Source organism: Brachionichthys hirsutus, chromosome 14, assembly GCF_040956055.1.
Source record: "Brachionichthys hirsutus isolate HB-005 chromosome 14, CSIRO-AGI_Bhir_v1, whole genome shotgun sequence".
Taxonomy (NCBI): domain Eukaryota; kingdom Metazoa; phylum Chordata; class Actinopteri; order Lophiiformes; family Brachionichthyidae; genus Brachionichthys; species Brachionichthys hirsutus.
The window spans coordinates 2,498,514-2,515,578 of NC_090910.1; the positions used below are offsets into that span (position 1 = coordinate 2,498,514).

At 45.1% G+C, this 17,065-nt stretch overlaps 1 protein-coding gene across 1 annotated transcript in view; it reads right to left on the bottom strand.

Annotated features, from left to right (window-relative positions):
• The window catches only part of sspo (SCO-spondin), an 89,816-nt gene that overhangs the window by 8,136 nt on the left and 64,615 nt on the right, over positions 1 to 17,065 (bottom strand). The window contains 12 exon segments of the mRNA XM_068747943.1: positions 2,852 to 2,898; positions 4,508 to 4,662; positions 4,749 to 4,876; positions 9,344 to 9,534; positions 9,672 to 9,810; positions 9,894 to 10,010; positions 10,753 to 10,914; positions 12,028 to 12,267; positions 12,357 to 12,403; positions 12,635 to 12,774; positions 14,970 to 15,094; positions 15,297 to 15,452. Coding sequence (XP_068604044.1) covers positions 2,852 to 2,898; positions 4,508 to 4,662; positions 4,749 to 4,876; positions 9,344 to 9,534; positions 9,672 to 9,810; positions 9,894 to 10,010; positions 10,753 to 10,914; positions 12,028 to 12,267; positions 12,357 to 12,403; positions 12,635 to 12,774; positions 14,970 to 15,094; positions 15,297 to 15,452 — 1,647 coding nt within the window.

Genomic DNA, 17,065 nt, shown 5'->3' on the forward strand with positions numbered 1-17,065 from the left:
TAACACGCTACACACTAACACGCTACACACTACACACTACACGCTACACACTACACACTACACGCTACACACTACACGCTACACGCTAAACACTACACGCTACACACTAACACGCTACACACTAACACGCTACACACTAACACGCTACACACTACACACTACACGCTACACACTACACACTACACGCTACACACTACACGCTACACACTACACGCTACACACTACACGCTACACACTACACGCTACACACTAACACGCTACACACTACACACTACACGCTACACACTACACACTACACACTACACACTACACGCTACACACTACACACTACACACTTCACGCTACACAGAACAACGTCTCTGTCTTTCTCTCCTATGAAGTATTTGTACTCAACCCCTGATGATTCTTAGGACCCCTCAACAAATCCAGACAGCCAGCTCTGATTAATAAACTCAGCCATCATTATTGTAATTCCAGCTGAAGGACGGTCGGCTGTCTGGAAATCTACCGTTCAACGAATCCCCTGGAATCTACGTGGTAAATCTGCTTCCATGCTTCCTGAGGATGAACAGCAGTAAGGGGGGATTCAAAGGTTTCACACTGCTGTGACGACAGCCGTCACTGTTGATGTCATCATCTTTTACTCACTACAGTCGGGGGCCAAGCAGGTTGTGGTGCGGCGGTCTGGGCCCTCGCAGGGTTTCCCTCCATACCGGCTGGACTGCAGCACGATTCTGGTGGAGCTTTGTCGGCCCAAACCACAGCTTGATGAACACGGACTCCACTGGGACCAGCTGGCCCACTCACAGTCCACTGAGCGAGATCAGGAAGAGGATTATCAACATACTGTATTCATGTCAGAGGTCATCGCACCTCCCTCTGCCTGCGGTTGGAAGACAACCCTGTTCCTCGGCTCCAGTAAGAGATACGACAACACAAGGCTTTTTATTCATTATCACTGGATGATGCACAAAAAGTCTCAACGTTTTTAGACCTGCAAAGATTCAATGCTGAACTTGCAGTTTTGATTCAAGAGGCCTCTCGGAGAAAATGCAGCAATGATGGGAATGAAAGGTGAAAGGTGTGCATATGGGACAGAAAATGAGCTTACACAAAAAGGCATGTCTGTATTTTCATCTTTGAAAGGGTTAACAAAAATTCCAGTATTTGTCATCTATCCATCCATCTTTTACCGCTTATCTGGGGCCGGGTCACAGAGGCAACAGTCGCAGCAGGGGTTTCCAGACTACCCTCTCTCCAGACACCTCCTCTAGCTTCTCGGGGGATCTCGAGGCATTCCCACGACAGCTGAGAGACATGGTCTCTCCAGCATGTCCTAGGTCTGGTCCAGCGTTCCACGTCCGAGACCAAAAAACGTATTGTTCCTCCAGAATCCATGGTTCGATCGATGTCTGATCCTCCTCTCCACCACCCTGGAATAGACTTTCCCCGGTAGGTTGAGGAATGTGAACCCCTCCCCCCATAGTTGGTGGGGGGGAGGGGAACCGGGGTGGCGGTTCCCCTTTTTGAAAAGGGGAACCGCCATGAATGACCATGACCATGAATACGCGCGGTCGCTGCTCGCGTTTGGAGGCTTCTCGGTAAATTCTTCATGTCGCAATATCCCATCCGAGTCCAGACATCTTCAGAAGTTGAGAGAAGAAGGCAGGAAAAGCAGGAAACAAGGGTTCTTGCTTCACGTCCAGACATCCAGACAGCCAGCGCTTCCGTGTTTACAAGCCCGTCTCGAACGAGCGGATCAGCTGATGAGTGCGCTGAATCACTCACTGGTCTCCTATGGGCTGAAGGCTGTATTACATGCGGCCTCATTCTGCAGTATTTTAATGCCGCTGAGCACAAGAATACGTGACGCACTAATTGCATTATTAAAAATAAAAAAATAAAAAAATATACAATATAATATCACTGATGTTATATTATATATTATATGATTTTTATATGATTTTTAATAATACAAATACATGATTTTTATATGATTTTTAATAATACAAATACATGATTTTTATATGATTTTATATGATGGCAGGTGAGGCTGTGCCTCACCTGCCTCCACTGACTGCACGTCACTGCAACCACCTCAGTGTCTTCAGCCCGGGTGATGGACGAGTTCACCTCTGAGACCTCAGGCTCGGCTTCCTCCATGGATGGCATGGTAACGGAACTGAGGAGATTCTCCAAGTATTCGTTTCACCACCCGACAATATCCCCAGTTGAGGTCAGCTGCTTCCCTTCCACCGCGTTGCCCTCTTGAGGCGACAGACGGTTTGCCAGAATTTATTTAAGGCCAACCAGAAGTCCTCCTCCATGGCCTCTCCAAACTCCTCCCAGACTCAAGCTTTTGCCTCCATGACCACTCGGGCTTTGGTAAGCCTAGCCTGCCGGTACCCATTGGCTACCTTAGGAGTCCCAGGAGTCAACAACACTCCTTCTTCTGCTTGTTAGCATCCCTTACTTCCGGCATCCACCACCGGGTTTGGGGGTTGCCGCGACTACAGCTCCAAGCAGCCGCTTCAACGATGGGGGTGAAGAACACAGTCCACTCAGACTCAACGTACCCAGCCTCTCCCGGAATCTGGGAGCAACACTCCCGGAGGTGGGAGTTGAAGGTCGCGCTGACAGAGGGCTCTACCAGATGTAGACCATAAATGATACAACTGTCTGCCAGTAATTTGAGCCAACTGTTGCAGCAGCTGTTACAACCTCGAGATATTCAACATATCAATCATGGTCCTCACATTGCAAGCAAATATTATTGCTGCTGGTCATTGCTAAATCAGTGCAAGAAAGTGCAAGTGTTTGGTAAGAACAGTTGTGGCGGAAGATCACTCACCATCACACAGCTCAGATGTGCAGTTGAACTCTCCTCCCTGGCACACACTGCAGAGAGTCAACAGAAGGTAAGGGGCGCAAAGGTGGCAAAAACAGCAGTGTTGGTATTACGGAACGGTGACACACAGCTGAGTATTAACGAGTATCCGAACCACTGAGAGGGAGAAGAAACGACTTCCATCGTGTCTGTGGCTGGACAGACTGCGTCAACTCTATTGGACGCAGTGACAGTCAGCTCTACCAACATCGTTAAATATTAGCACAAAGGTGATTTGAAAGGGGTTTCAAATATCAATTGTCAGATCGGATCTGGTACATTTTAAAGAAGATTTGATTTAGACATGGGTGGCGCAGTGTGTAGTGTTGCATCACAGAAAGGTGGCACCGAGTTCAATTCCTCTCTGTTGGGAGTTTGGATGTTCTGCCCGTGCCTGCGAGGGCTCTCTCCAGGAATAGCTCACCAATGTTCAGGCGCTACTTCTGGCCCCCAGTCCAGAGTCAGCACAGGAAATTAAACTTCAATTTGGATTGGTAATCCTTTATTCTGTTTCCTAATTGTTTTTGTTTGGATGAGCATGAAATATTTTGGTTTTCATTTGTTTTTATTATGGAATTGTTTCAAGTGCATTTTAGCCTCGTCTTCATCAATGTTATTTATTTAGTTAGTTAATATATAATGACATTAGTGTAGTCTTGTCATTGTCTCCTCAGTCAAATAAGTGAGATAAATTTTGTCAAGTTTGGTTGAGGTTAAATGGTTGCTGGACATAAATATAAATATATGCACATATGAACTGTGCTATATGGACTAAACCTAGTTTGGTAAAATGTAGCATTCTGTAAACATGTCTCCCTCTCCTGGCAAAATTGGGGAATTGGTAGCTGAAACCTGATTAAATTAACAGTTTGATCAAGTGTCGACTGTGTTATGATTATAATCTTGAACATGAGTTCAACAAATGTTAAGTCAAGCGTGATGTGTATTAATCTTTGTATAATTCTCAGGAGAAGAATCAATGTAATGTACCTGGTTTTTATTATTGCTATATAATCTCTTTAAGAGTATAGACTGGGGGGGGGGGGGGGGGGCGGAGATAGAGAGATAGCTTCTGAGGGCCGCTGTAGGCCGCTGGCCCACAGTAGGAGAGGACAGACTTAGTATTTTCACTTTGCCGGAGATGAGAACTGGTCGGATTGGCAGTCCGTCCTTTACTGTCTATGTCTCGGGTGTTGGAGATCACAACGATCGTTTTTCACCGCCATTCCGGGGGACCTGACACTCTAAAAGAACGTATACTTTGATCTTGGCTGGAAAAAGGTATAAATCCCCTTCTAAAACATTTTTGTTCACACTCGCTATGAGAGACGTAACGGCTAGGGACAGAACAGTTTAATTCTGATCTTTTAATTCAATTGGTGTTATTACGTGTATGTGCTTTGCCCAGCTTATTGCTTTTAGGCCCAGACGTTTAGGCCCAGTCCCAGTCCTGTGTAGAGTAGTGTGACCCGTTTCTTTGGGGAATGGAAGGATGGTGGTCGTCTAGCCCTTAATAGGGCTTCCCAAACAAAGTGTTTTCAGATGCAGCCTCAAAACAGAGGGATGGTAGAAAAGGACAGTCTTGCTGCTGAACAGAACAGGCCGTGTAAAATCGATTACCAGCTGTTGCAGAGGTGCTGAATGGTTGCTCCCGGGGGCAGCAGAGCTTCTGTCATCTCTTCAGATTTGACATTAAAGCCTTGGTGACTGGCCGGAAGGGACAGTGATGAGCAGGGACAGTCAATGTGGGACACACAGGAGCCTTCATGTAACACCTATGAGGGGCGCAGTGAGACTGGGAAGAATCAGGCCTACAGTTGTCAAAAGCCACATGCATCTACACCACACAAGCTTCTCTGACCTGTCCAGGGGGGCACATACACCCCGGGGTGCAGGGTCCAGGTAAACATTGAGTGTGTGTCCACAGGTCCTCACAGACATGAGGACAGGAGTCTGAGCAGTCACTAAACACCTGCCCAGCGGGACACTCTGCAATACAAATGAACATACAATCAACATATACGTATTTTCCGCACTATAAGGCGCACCCAAAAGCCTTTAATTTTCTCAAAAACTGACAGTGCGCCTTATAATCCAATGCGCTTTATATATGGATCAATATTGGTTAATTATGGCTACCGTATTCAGGAGGCATCGCCAAAGTAACAGCAGTAAAAACGGTCTTTGACAAGAGCAGACGTTTTCTTTCCTCTCTGCGCCTCTCGTCACTGCTTGCATTCTTTGTCTCGTCTCGTCTGTCTGCTTTCCAGGACCCGCTGCGTGCTGAGCCCTGGTCTACTAAATCATGGAATTGATTAACTGGTCTCTTAGTGCGATTGATTGATCACATAAACAGCTGTTCATGTAGCTTTGAACTGTGACAAATGGAGTTGGAAATACATTGTTTTCAACGAAGGCGGCGCAAATACCGGTAAGAGCTACCGGTACGTACGGTATCGTATTATATATAAACTTTATTACAGGCTCTAGACCCAATAGTAAAAACATACAACACAAAAACACAGCAAAACATCATCTTATTCAGGAGAGTCTTAACAGACACCAATACCAATGTTTCCATAGATACGATTGATATCTGACCGAGCTGCACCTGGGATTTTAAGCATCAATATGATCCTGTTTCGGGACCCATCAAGTCTGGACATGAACTTAAACATCAGGTTCATCAGAGATGTTTGCATTCAAATCACCCATCACAAATATATTTGCATATGTGCATTCCTTAATATATGCGTTTAAAAATGCCAGTCTAGTCATATATTCATCTTCATTTTTATAGCAGTCATATGGGGTATGAACATTTAAAATGATAAAAACATTCATATCATAGCACAACCTTAATCGCATGAATTGCACGTGAATGCACGAACTTATTCCGGGAGTGAACAGAGTTGTCCGAACGTTGGTTTGTATTCTATTAATAAAGTTTGACTGACTGACTTATGACTGTTTTGTTGACATTCCCTTTAGCGCAGCTCCATTTAGGTCACGGGTGTCAAACTTATTTTCTTCAAGGGCCACATTAGCATTATGTTTGCCCTCCAAAGGCCAAATGTAAACCATAACGCAGTAAAAAATTTAACTAAATGTAATGTCATTTAATGTAAAGTAAATGTAACTACTCCTTAACATTGTCAAGTGTGTTTGAGGTCAAACGTCTCCCTCTACTGGCGAGAAGAGGTAACTATAAGGCCATGCAGCTGAGATATGCTTTCACTTTTAAAGAGGAAAGGTGGCGTTAATAGGGTACTGAGAGGTATACCACTGACGCCTAACAGAAGCACAGTTTTAAGATTATCTGAACTCATTAGTAGTAAAGGAATCTTAAGTAAATAAGTTTTCCCTATGTTCCCCAAGCCTTCCCTACTTCCCCCATATATCACCGGTTACAAGTATAATCATGTATTAAAGCATATGTGTCAAACTCAAGGCCCGGGGGCCAATGTGGCCCGCCACGTCATTTTTTGTGGCCCGCAAGAGCTTTGTGCAGACATTTGTTTTTGTAAAATGTTGAAAAGTAAAAGTGAATCAGAGTTGATGTGTATTTGTAACTGATTTCTAATCTGTAAATGGGGTTTAAATGTTAAATTAAATATTTGTTGCTGACTCCATTCTGGATCCGACCCAGATGATATTCAGTGGTGAGATAGAGACCCCCCCCCCCCCCCCCACCCTACATGACTGTGTTAAATTCCCTAAATATCGGTCAATAATCAATGGAGATATTGAAGAACAAATTACAGACAGACGCCGGTGATTACATAACCTCGGCGGATATTTTTACAGCAGTAAGGAATCGATATATTTTTAGAACTATGCAATTGCATATGTAATATTTATAATTTAATTAAGTATGTAGTAGTAAATAGTTATTTAGCAGCATGTTAAGGAGTAGTTACATTTATTTACATTACATTACATTTAGTTACATTTACACAATGTTACATTTACAACTGGCCCTTTGAGGGCAACCATAATGCTGATGTGGCCCTCTGAGAAAATGAGTTTGATGAGGGAGCACCAAGTTTATAAAACCCCGTCTCCAAACAAGAGACGGCAGAGATTGCTCCAGACCCTTGCTGAGCGCCAGCCGACGATGGACAAGAGCAGTGTGCCGTTCCATCCACGCAGCGGAGAGGACTGAAGGCCTTGAACTTCTCTTCTTTGCCTGAGTGAAGTCTTGGTCTGACCAGTCGGTCCTCCACCGTCTATCTCTCGAGTGTCGTTGATCGGTCCACGAGCTGAGACCCGCTGCCAAGTCCTTAATGGAAAAGGGCATGGTTCGCTGCAAAAGGACTGAGTTTTCGTGACCGATTCTCCCCGGAGGGAGAATCCACCTCAAATCCTTCTCTCGGCTGACCATCATCGCCACCGGAGAAGCCCGACACTCCCCAACCGGGAGCCTGTGACTTTTTTATCTTGGCCGGATAGAAATTACTGGATCCAACCTCCAACCAGAACTTTAAAGACTCTGATCATCAAAAAGGACTCCCCTCTCCTGGCTCTCTCGCTCCCTCCACTCCATCGAAGCTCCCCTTTCCAGCGGAGTAAGGGTAGGGATAAGGTCAGGATAGGATGTTTTAGATGTGAGGATGATTATTATTATATGATTTAATCTTTTTTTATTTCTATTTGATGTTACTAATTGTGTTGCTTTGCCCAGCTTAACGCTATTTACTCCTAAAAAAACCAAGCCTATAATAAATTACCAAAAGCATACTTCCCGCTTTGACTTCTTCCTTGACGTAAAAAGAACTCAGCTTTATGCCAAGCTTACCATCTAGTACAGGGGTGGGCAAACCTTTTGACTCGCGGGCCACAGTAGGTTCTAAAATTTGACAGAGGGGCCGGACCAGGAACAGATGGATGGAGCGTTTGTGTGGGCTAATATAAATAACACATGAAAGCTATTGCATTAAAGGATTTGGCCTTTTACAGGTAGCATTACAGAGAAAAGGTCAAATGAATTAGGTTTAATTATAATACAATTTTATTTAATGATATAATTTGGAAAAGTTTGGCGGGCCGGATTAAAAAGACCAACAGGCCGCATATGGCCCCCGGGCCTGGGTTTGCCCATGCCTCTAGTAGGTTCTGAAGATTATGTTAAAGTCTTAGAGTTCCACCTGACTGAAATAGATATAGATGCTGTCCTAGGGATCTGCCTTATCCAGGTCTCCAAATCATCCCGAGTACCAAGTTGCACCAAACCTAGAGAAGCAGTTCACGTTACTGACCCGATCCGCCGCACGTGGTCACATAAAGTAGACTGGTCTCTTCGGGGACCACGGTGTCGCGGAGGTTAGCAGGGCAGAGGTCAGATAAAATAGTAGTGAATAGAATTGGGTTATGCTTCCACAATATATCAGCCTAAAAACAAAGATCCACCCTCTTCCAACACCTTCGGTAGGATTGGTTTTAACCCTATATTGAAACGGAGGGCTGCGCACTCAGTTGTAGTATCAGGAGCTGCGGTTGCTCCTAGAGTTAGGAAAAACAACCCATAATCTCCTTACTCCTGGTGCCGTAAACCCGGGGTTTTACAACATGCTGTTAAGTAACTATTTGTTTTTTTATTTAATTCTTTAGCCGCCACAGTAATTACAATAAAATATTCAGTTTTGATGTCACTTTTTTAAAAGGTTGTAACTTAAAAATTGTTAGAGATAAATCCAAACTGTAAATGAGAAAAATCCTTTTTTTTTTCTTTTTTTTTTTGCATGTCCAATTTTGGCAAAGTTTTATTCCGGATGACATTCCGGGCTTGGGACCTAATTTGTTCCTCAATATCTCTGTTGATTATTGACTGATGTTTATGCAATTTGACACAGTCATGTAGGATGGGGGCCTCTATCTCACCACTAAATTTCATCAAGATTGGACCCGGATATTGGATGTTACCGAGATTTGATGAAAAATAGGGGTACGCTTGCGTTTCGGCTTGCTGTGCATTTACCATTAGAGATGGAGATTTGTAACAAACGTAGGTTAACTAATTAAGAAGAATTAAGAATTAGCTAATGACATTGTTGCTATAAGGTACACAGTATATCAATTCAAGTTCTTGCAGTTATTACTTCATTTAAATATAATTCATGAATCACACTGCTGAGTAGGCATTAATACAGAAGGTGTGTGTTTGTGTTTGTCACCATTCAGGCAGCTGTTGGTGTTACAGACTGTGTGCTGTTCAAGGGGTCCGACACAAAACATCCCACCAGGTTCTGGCTCTCTAATAACCGTCTTGTTCCGCATTGACAATCCGCCGCCACATGTGGAACTGCATTCACTCCAGGATGACCACCCACTCAGCAAACATCCCACTGGGTGAGAGGGAAAACATATGGAGGTCTGAACGTGTTGGCTGATATAGTGCAAAGGTCTCGGACATCCTCATCTAATAATATGGATAATTAATCCATGTCAGACCTGGACATGATGGCATATCACAGATCTCCGTCTGCTCGGTGTCGGAACAGGAGGACCCGCCCTCTATGTCCTGGCATGGGCGTGTTCTCATCCTCTGGCCCCGCCCACAGGAGGCTGAGCAGGAGGTCCACTGGCTCCATGGCTCATATATTGGGCATGGAAGTTTGATGCACACTAGAGTGCCATTCTCACATACACTGCAGATTGAGAGGAGTTTGGAGAGGTATGACAAAAGTAGAGGCATATATAATAGATCTTTGCAATCTAATAAATCGTAATGACAGAGACCCCTAAAAGAGTGTCTGACAGTCTCAAACTCCTTCTGTAATCTCACCAGGTGTTACAGTCTATGGAAAACTCATCTTTAGGAAAGACCTCTAGCGTCCCGTTTCCTGATGGAATGCCACAGCGACACTCCGTCACCGGCACACAATGCCCGTCCTGCAACAACTGTCCCTCCGGACACCGGCAACCTCAAAGATAGAGGAAGAGAGGGAAAGAGGAATGTAAAAACTGATATGTTCAACTACTTTTCATGTAAGACATCAAATGTTACCTGGGTGGCAGGATCCTTGGAGACACTGCACATGTTCCCATAAGTCAGTGCAACTGCGAGGACATTGATTGGCACAACTCTCTTGGTAGGTCCGCCCCCTATCTTCACAGCGCTCACCTGGTGAAGCAAAAACCAGTGTGTCTCGTATTCATTATAAATGTTTGTGTGTGTGCTTTAGGCCTGTGTGTGTGGGTGTGTGTATATATAGAGTTTAAAAATAATATCCCCCTTGGGGATTAATAAAGTATCTAAAGCTAAACAAATAAAAGTACAAATAAACTAGGAAAGCAGTCAGAGAGTGCAGACCTCCGCCAAGCAGCTCATTCCCCTCCTAACTGGATCTGCACTGTCCACATGGTGACCTGGATCATCAAAAGGTTCTAGATTGTTCTTGGAATCTTTTTACACCAACCGTGAAAAGTAAAAGTTCATCAGAGTTGATTGATTTTTTAATCCGTTGTTAAAACGTAAGATTTAAAATGTAATCATCTGTTCCTGGTAACATTCCCAACATTTCCTAATAATTCCATCAAGATCCGTCCGGAACCGATTGAGATATCTTGCTAACAGACCGACGGCCTCTGCCGAGGCGGAGGTTTCCACAACCTCCGCCTCGGCAGAGGTAATTAATTAAATTTATACCTAAAATGCTTTTCTGCATGTGCTGCAGAATGTGAATGATCCCAGATGCTCACTTGACATTTCTTTATTTATACAGCAGGGCTGGAAACACTCAATCAGCTAAATCATGCAATCTGAACCTACAATATGCTTTTATTGAACAGGAAATGACTTTCTAAGCATCCTTTGCATCTGAGACTGCATAAGTCTGGCGAGTTAAATACAGAAACAGTCGTACCTGGGCACAGTCCTGTGTTGCAACTCTGGCTCTGGTTCTGTCGGCTCGTACAGTGGGGTCCTGGAGGAGAGGCTAGAGGCCATCTGTAGCGCTGCCGGACTCCACCACTGCACGGGTCAGCACAGGCTGTCCAGGCGCTCCATGCACTCCACTGGCACACATCTGAAGGGGTGATAGATGAGCATAGCCACCATCACCTCTGCTCTCAGCCTCAGAATAATGACTTCAAGTACACTGATGACTGCTGCAAGTTTGAATTGCTGCTCTTGGTGAAACACTCCTTGCAGTTTACATTGATACACACACATACATACATGTGGATGTTAATTCTACACCTAAAGATGGCTGATTTAGATGAGAGCGTTCAAAATTGGACCACTGGTGAGAGTTTCTGGAACATAAATAATCTTTTAATCTTACTTGCTGGATAGAGACTTATTTGAATCATTGTGTAATTGCACATCTGAGGGAAGTACATGGAGTTCCTCAAGGTTCTATTCTCAGAACCCTTCAGTGCAACCATCACAGTTAGCTGTCATAATGGTTTTAAACAACATCTTGGCATAGTCTTATCAGGATGTAGCACAGTGAGCTAGCAACAATAAAAAATACAAATAAAAACTGATTTTCTGCTACACCTTGGTGTAAACATTGATTCTGCCTTAAATTTTAACAGCCGCATTCAGAAAATACAGTCGACATCATTTATTCATTAATCTCATTGCAGCAGAATTGCATTTGATAATTTCTTGGCGTTTATGCACTTTTGTCTTGAATTATTATTTTCCTCTTTAATTTTATTTTTATCTCTGTAGTTTTTTCACAAATAGCTAGATGTATGAAGTTCATATATCTTTTCTACTATTCCATTCATATTATATGTATCAAATAAATAATGCAGTGTTATCTTGAACAGTAATTGAGTCATATTTTACCCATAATGCACCGCCCTCTCCTCGGAGACGGTTATGCTCCTCAGACCCAATCTGTGATTCAGTGTTTTCACCGTGCCGTGCATGTCAAAGCACCGACTTGCTCATGGCCTTCTCTGTGTACAATCAATTCTACAGTGAGATAAATGATTGAGCTGCTGCAACATGCTGAGTGGGGTTCAGATCGAGCGAAACAGTCCCGTTCATTTCTATTCCTCATTGAGGAGTTTAATTAGCAGCTGGTTCTTGAGTCATTTAAGGAGCTGCCTGCATCTATGGTCTCTAATAATGGCTTCCCTCAGTTCAGAGAGAAACTTTTTTTGTTTCTTGGACAAACAGTTACCTCTGCAGATGTTAACATCTGGACAGAGCCGCTCCTTGACAAGTGGTCCCGGACATTGACTCTCCTCCTCTTTAGTGACCGGAAAACCAGCATCCAAGTCCAAGCAGGCTCGAAAACGCCTTTGAATTGAAACCATATTCCTGCCACTGCCAGCCCCGGCTTGGGCGGTGCTGTTTAGTGAGGTGGAAGAGGGCGAACAGGGAGAGCATGGAGTCCACTCTGACCACTCACTGAGGACGACTGAAAGACGGAAAGGAAGAGCATGACGTGATGTTGGGATGGTTCAAATAAGAGCTTTTTACATTTCTGTCTTTTCTCCGCTTTCTTACCGACACACTCTCTCATGTCACACTGGAAGCTCCCATAATGGCAAAGGCTGGACAAGAAAACAGGGGATGATAGTATGGGAAATATCGGGCATGCAAACACTCGAAAAAAAATGATGGCAGCAGTAGGCCGACCCCTCCGTGACATTTATCCAGTTTAAATGCTGTGTTTAGTTCAATGCATTTGCTGCTAAAGACAGACTCCATTTAGTAAATCAGAAGGATTGCACAGGATAAATGGAAACTTTATCAGGGCCCCATATGTTTTTAACAGGTCTAACCAGGTACTACAGCCTATGGCGACCGTGCCCCCCTGTGGGACAGTGACGGCTGTGGGTGGGTGCCTTGAAGAATGGTGATATAGGTAGATGCAGCCACAGTCTTCTGGCAGAACACAGGTCCTGTTCTGCTGCAGCAGGCCCTGGAAGGGAAAACAATTACTCAAGAAGAAGTGGCAAAAGGACAGGTCAGTTTTTTTCATTTGGGTTTAACATGAGAGAAAAGGTGATGCATGATGGGACAGGTACAGTGAACCGGTGGCACATCTCAGTTCCATTGAATGTCCCAGTTAGTGACGAGCAGTCAGGGGAGGCAGAGGAGGCGGTGCCTCACCTGCTATCATTAAACAGTTTTATTTACCCAGCGATTGTACTAAAAAGCGTTTTTCTATTTAACAGTTTCTCCTTAATTCCGCTACCATGGCTTCCATTGAGGAAACAGAGGCTCAGGGGTGGTTGCCAAGCCCCTCGGAGGCAGGGCACGAGATCCACCCTGAATACCTTAAGTCTCCTGATGTACAGGGACCATCGCTGTAATATCGCATGGCGGATGGGAACAGTGGCTCTGGATTGGCAGACCGGGGTGGTGGCCCCCCTTTTCAAGAAAGGGTACTGGAGGGTGTGCTCCGACTACAGGATGATCGCACTCCTTAGTTTCCCCGGGAAAGTCTACTCCAGGGTGCTGGAGAGGACGATTAGACTGATAATCGATCCTCGGATTCAGGAGGAACAATGTGATCGTCGTTCCACCACGTCCCTCGTGGTATCTTGCGGGGAGTGCTTTGGGGTCTGTGGGGTCTGGGGCCCTTTACTAAGTGCTGTCAGGTCCCTGTATGACCGAAGCAGGAGGTTGGGTTGCATTGCTGGCATGATGGACTCCGGCAGGGCTGCCCTTTATCACCAGTTTCATTCATAATCTTTATAGACAGAATTTCTCTGTGCAGCCAGCGACGGGAGGAAGTCCGGTTTGGGGACCAAACGATTTCAACTTGGGTTTTTACGGACAATGTTGTCCTGTTGGCTTCATCAAGCCTGGACCTTCAACGTGTACTAGTACATTGTGCAGCGTGTGAAGCGGATGGGTTGAGGATCAGCACCTCCAAATCCGAGGCCATGGCTCTCGATCTGAAAAAAGGTTGTCTTCCCCCGGTGAGGAGTTTTTGCCACAAATGAAAGAGTTGAAGTATCTTGGGGTCTTGTGGGAATGAGGGAAGGATGGAGCGAGAGATCTGCGAGCCACTGCTCCTCCACATCGAGAGGACCCAGCTGAGGTGGCCAGGGCATCTGTTTAGGATGGGAAGGTGTTCTGGGAATGTCCCGCCGGGAGGAGGCCTCAAGGAATCCTAGGACACACTGGAGAGACTATGTCTCTCGGCTGGCCTGGGGACACCTCGGGATCCCCCGGCAGAGCTAGAGGAGGTGTCTGGGGAGAGGGAAGCCTGGAAATACCTGCTCAGAGTGTTGCATCCGCAACCCCGGCCCTGCATGGATAAGTGGTAGAAGATGGATGGATGGACGGATGGATGACGGATGGATGATGGATGGATGTATATTGATACTATGCACATAGCTCTTCAGTGAGTTTGCTTGTTGTTTAGCTGTTTGGCTCAGCCTTTGCCTTCTTGGTTTACACAACCCTCATTTACCCACAATGCTCCCCACTCTTTCTGCTAACTCCAAACAAATCCATTATTAAAGGCTTGAGCATTCAGTGATACAATATTATCCATTTGTTTAGATGTTACTGACTTATTTTTTGACTCTGTGTTCCATATTTGGTTAGCTGCTCTGTGGGATCCTACACGGTGGCAAACAGCTTGGATCAATGTGATCAATGTGCAGCTCAGCGTGTTGTAAATTCATCCCAATACGGGATGCCTACCAGCCTACCAACATGCTGTCAGAGCTGATGTTTTTCTTGTTACTATGTAATATCTGCTCAGAGATGGAGGAGAACATCTTGAGCACATAAATCAATTTTGAATGCTCTCATCTAAAGCTGTAGAAATAACATCCACTTGAAGAACATAAATGGGAAGGAGTGTTTCATGTTGGATGAAACAACAGCAAGATTTTTAAATCAGTTGACTGTAACACCTTTATCTTGAATACTCAGCAACCAACGTACTTAAACTTTTTCTCCTACATTACCGTCAATATTTATTTTCAGAATTCCTTGCCATTAATAATAAGAAATATTGAAGTATTTTTTTTAAGTCCAGAGATGTAAAGAATGATTTAATTCAGGCTTGCTGTATTGTAAGAGTGTAAGCCTTGATTTGACCATAGCTGATTGTCTCTACATAATAAATTACACTTCAGCTAATTAAATATTTACCTGTGTGCAGTAGCAGCCAGGCGTACACTCCTTTATGCCTGAACACAGATCCTTTCTGCCCTGGAGGGCACAGTGCTTCTCACAGGGGGAACCACATGCCGAGTACACAAATGGGGCTTCACAAACTAAAAGAACAAAAAAGAAAAAGGAGAGTTTCAACGAACACAAATTCAAAAACACAAAATCCTGCATTGCTTTATTGCCTGTTTCAAGAACAGAACAATAAAAAATTGTTAAATTAAATTAAATTTTACGCATGTAAACAACGATGGGCTCACAAATTGTCACACAGATTCTTAGACATTGGAATATTTGTTTTTTACTCACCTCCACAGTTGTCCAAACTGCATGTCCTGCTCTGCGAATCAACAGGAGTACACTGCTGCCCCCTAATGGCCGGAGACAGAGCTACACGATAGCGCTGCTGCCTCGGAGACTCGCAGGAGCACTGAGACCAAACACTCCACTCTGACATGGGACAGCCTGCAACAGAACACGCAGCAGCCAATCAGGTAACAGAACACGCAGCAGCCAATCAGGCAACAGAACACGCAGCAACCAATCAGGTAACAGAACACGCAGCAGCCAATCAAGCAACAGAACACGCAGCAGCCAATCAGGTAACAGAACACGCAGCAACCAATCAGGTAACAGAACACGCAGCAACCAATCAGGTAACAGAACACGCAGCAGCCAATCAGGTAACAGAACACGCAGCAGCCAATCAGGCAACAGAACACGCAGCAACCAATCAGGTAACAGAACACGCAGCAGCCAATCAGGTAACAGAACACGCAGCAGCCAATCAGGTAACAGAACACGCAGCAACCAATCAGGTAACAGAACACGCAGCAGCCAATCAGGTAACAGAACACGCAGCAGCCAATCAGGCAACAGAACACGCAGCAACCAATCAAGCAACAGAACACGCAGCAGCCAATCAGGTAACAGAACACGCAGCAACCAATCAGGTAACAGAACACGCAGCAACCAATCAGGCAACAGAACACGCAGCAACCAATCAGGTAACAGAACACGCAGCAGCCAATCAGGTAACAGAACACGCAGCAGCCAATCAGGTAACAGAACACGCAGCAGCCAATCAGGTAACAGAACACGCAGCAGCCAATCAGGTAACAGAACACGCAGCAGCCAATCAGGTAACAGAACACGCAGCAGCCAATCAGGCAACAGAACACGCAGCAACCAATCAGGTAACAGAACACGCAGCAGCCAATCAGGTAACAGAACACGCAGCAGCCAATCAGGTAACAGAACACGCAGCAGCCAATCAGGTAACAGAACACGCAGCAGCCAATCAGGTAACAGAACACGCAGCAGCCAATCAGGTAACAGAACACGCAGCAGCCAATCAGGCAACAGAACACGCAGCAACCAATCAGGTAACAGAACACGCAGCAGCCAATCAGGTAACAGAACACGCAGCAGCCAATCAGGTAACAGAACACGCAGCAGCCAATCAGGTAACAGAACACGCAGCAGCCAATCAGGCAACAGAACACGCAGCAACCAATCAGGTAACAGAACACGCAGCAGCCAATCAGGTAACAGAACACGCAGCAGCCAATCAGGTAACAGAACACGCAGCAACCAATCAGGTAACAGAACACGCAGCAGCCAATCAGATAACAGAACACGCAGCAACCAATCAGGTAACAGAACACGCAGCAGCCAATCAGGTAACAGAACACGCAGCAGCCAATCAGATAACAGAACACGCAGCAGCCAATCAGGTAACAGAACACGCAGCAACCAATCAAGTAACAGAACACGCAGCAACCAATCAGGTAACAGAACACGCAGCAGCCAATCAGGCAACAGAACACGCAGCAGCCAATCAGGCAACAGAACACGCAGCAGCCAATCAGGTAACAGAACACGCAGCAGCCAATCAGGTAACAGAACACGCAGCAACCAATCAGGTAACAGAACACGCAGCAGCCAATCAGATAACAGAACACGCAGCAACCAATCAGGTAACAGAACACGCAGCAGCCAATCAGGTAACAGAACACGCAGCAGCCAATCAGATAACAGAACACGCAGCAACCAATCGGGCAACAGAACACGCAGCA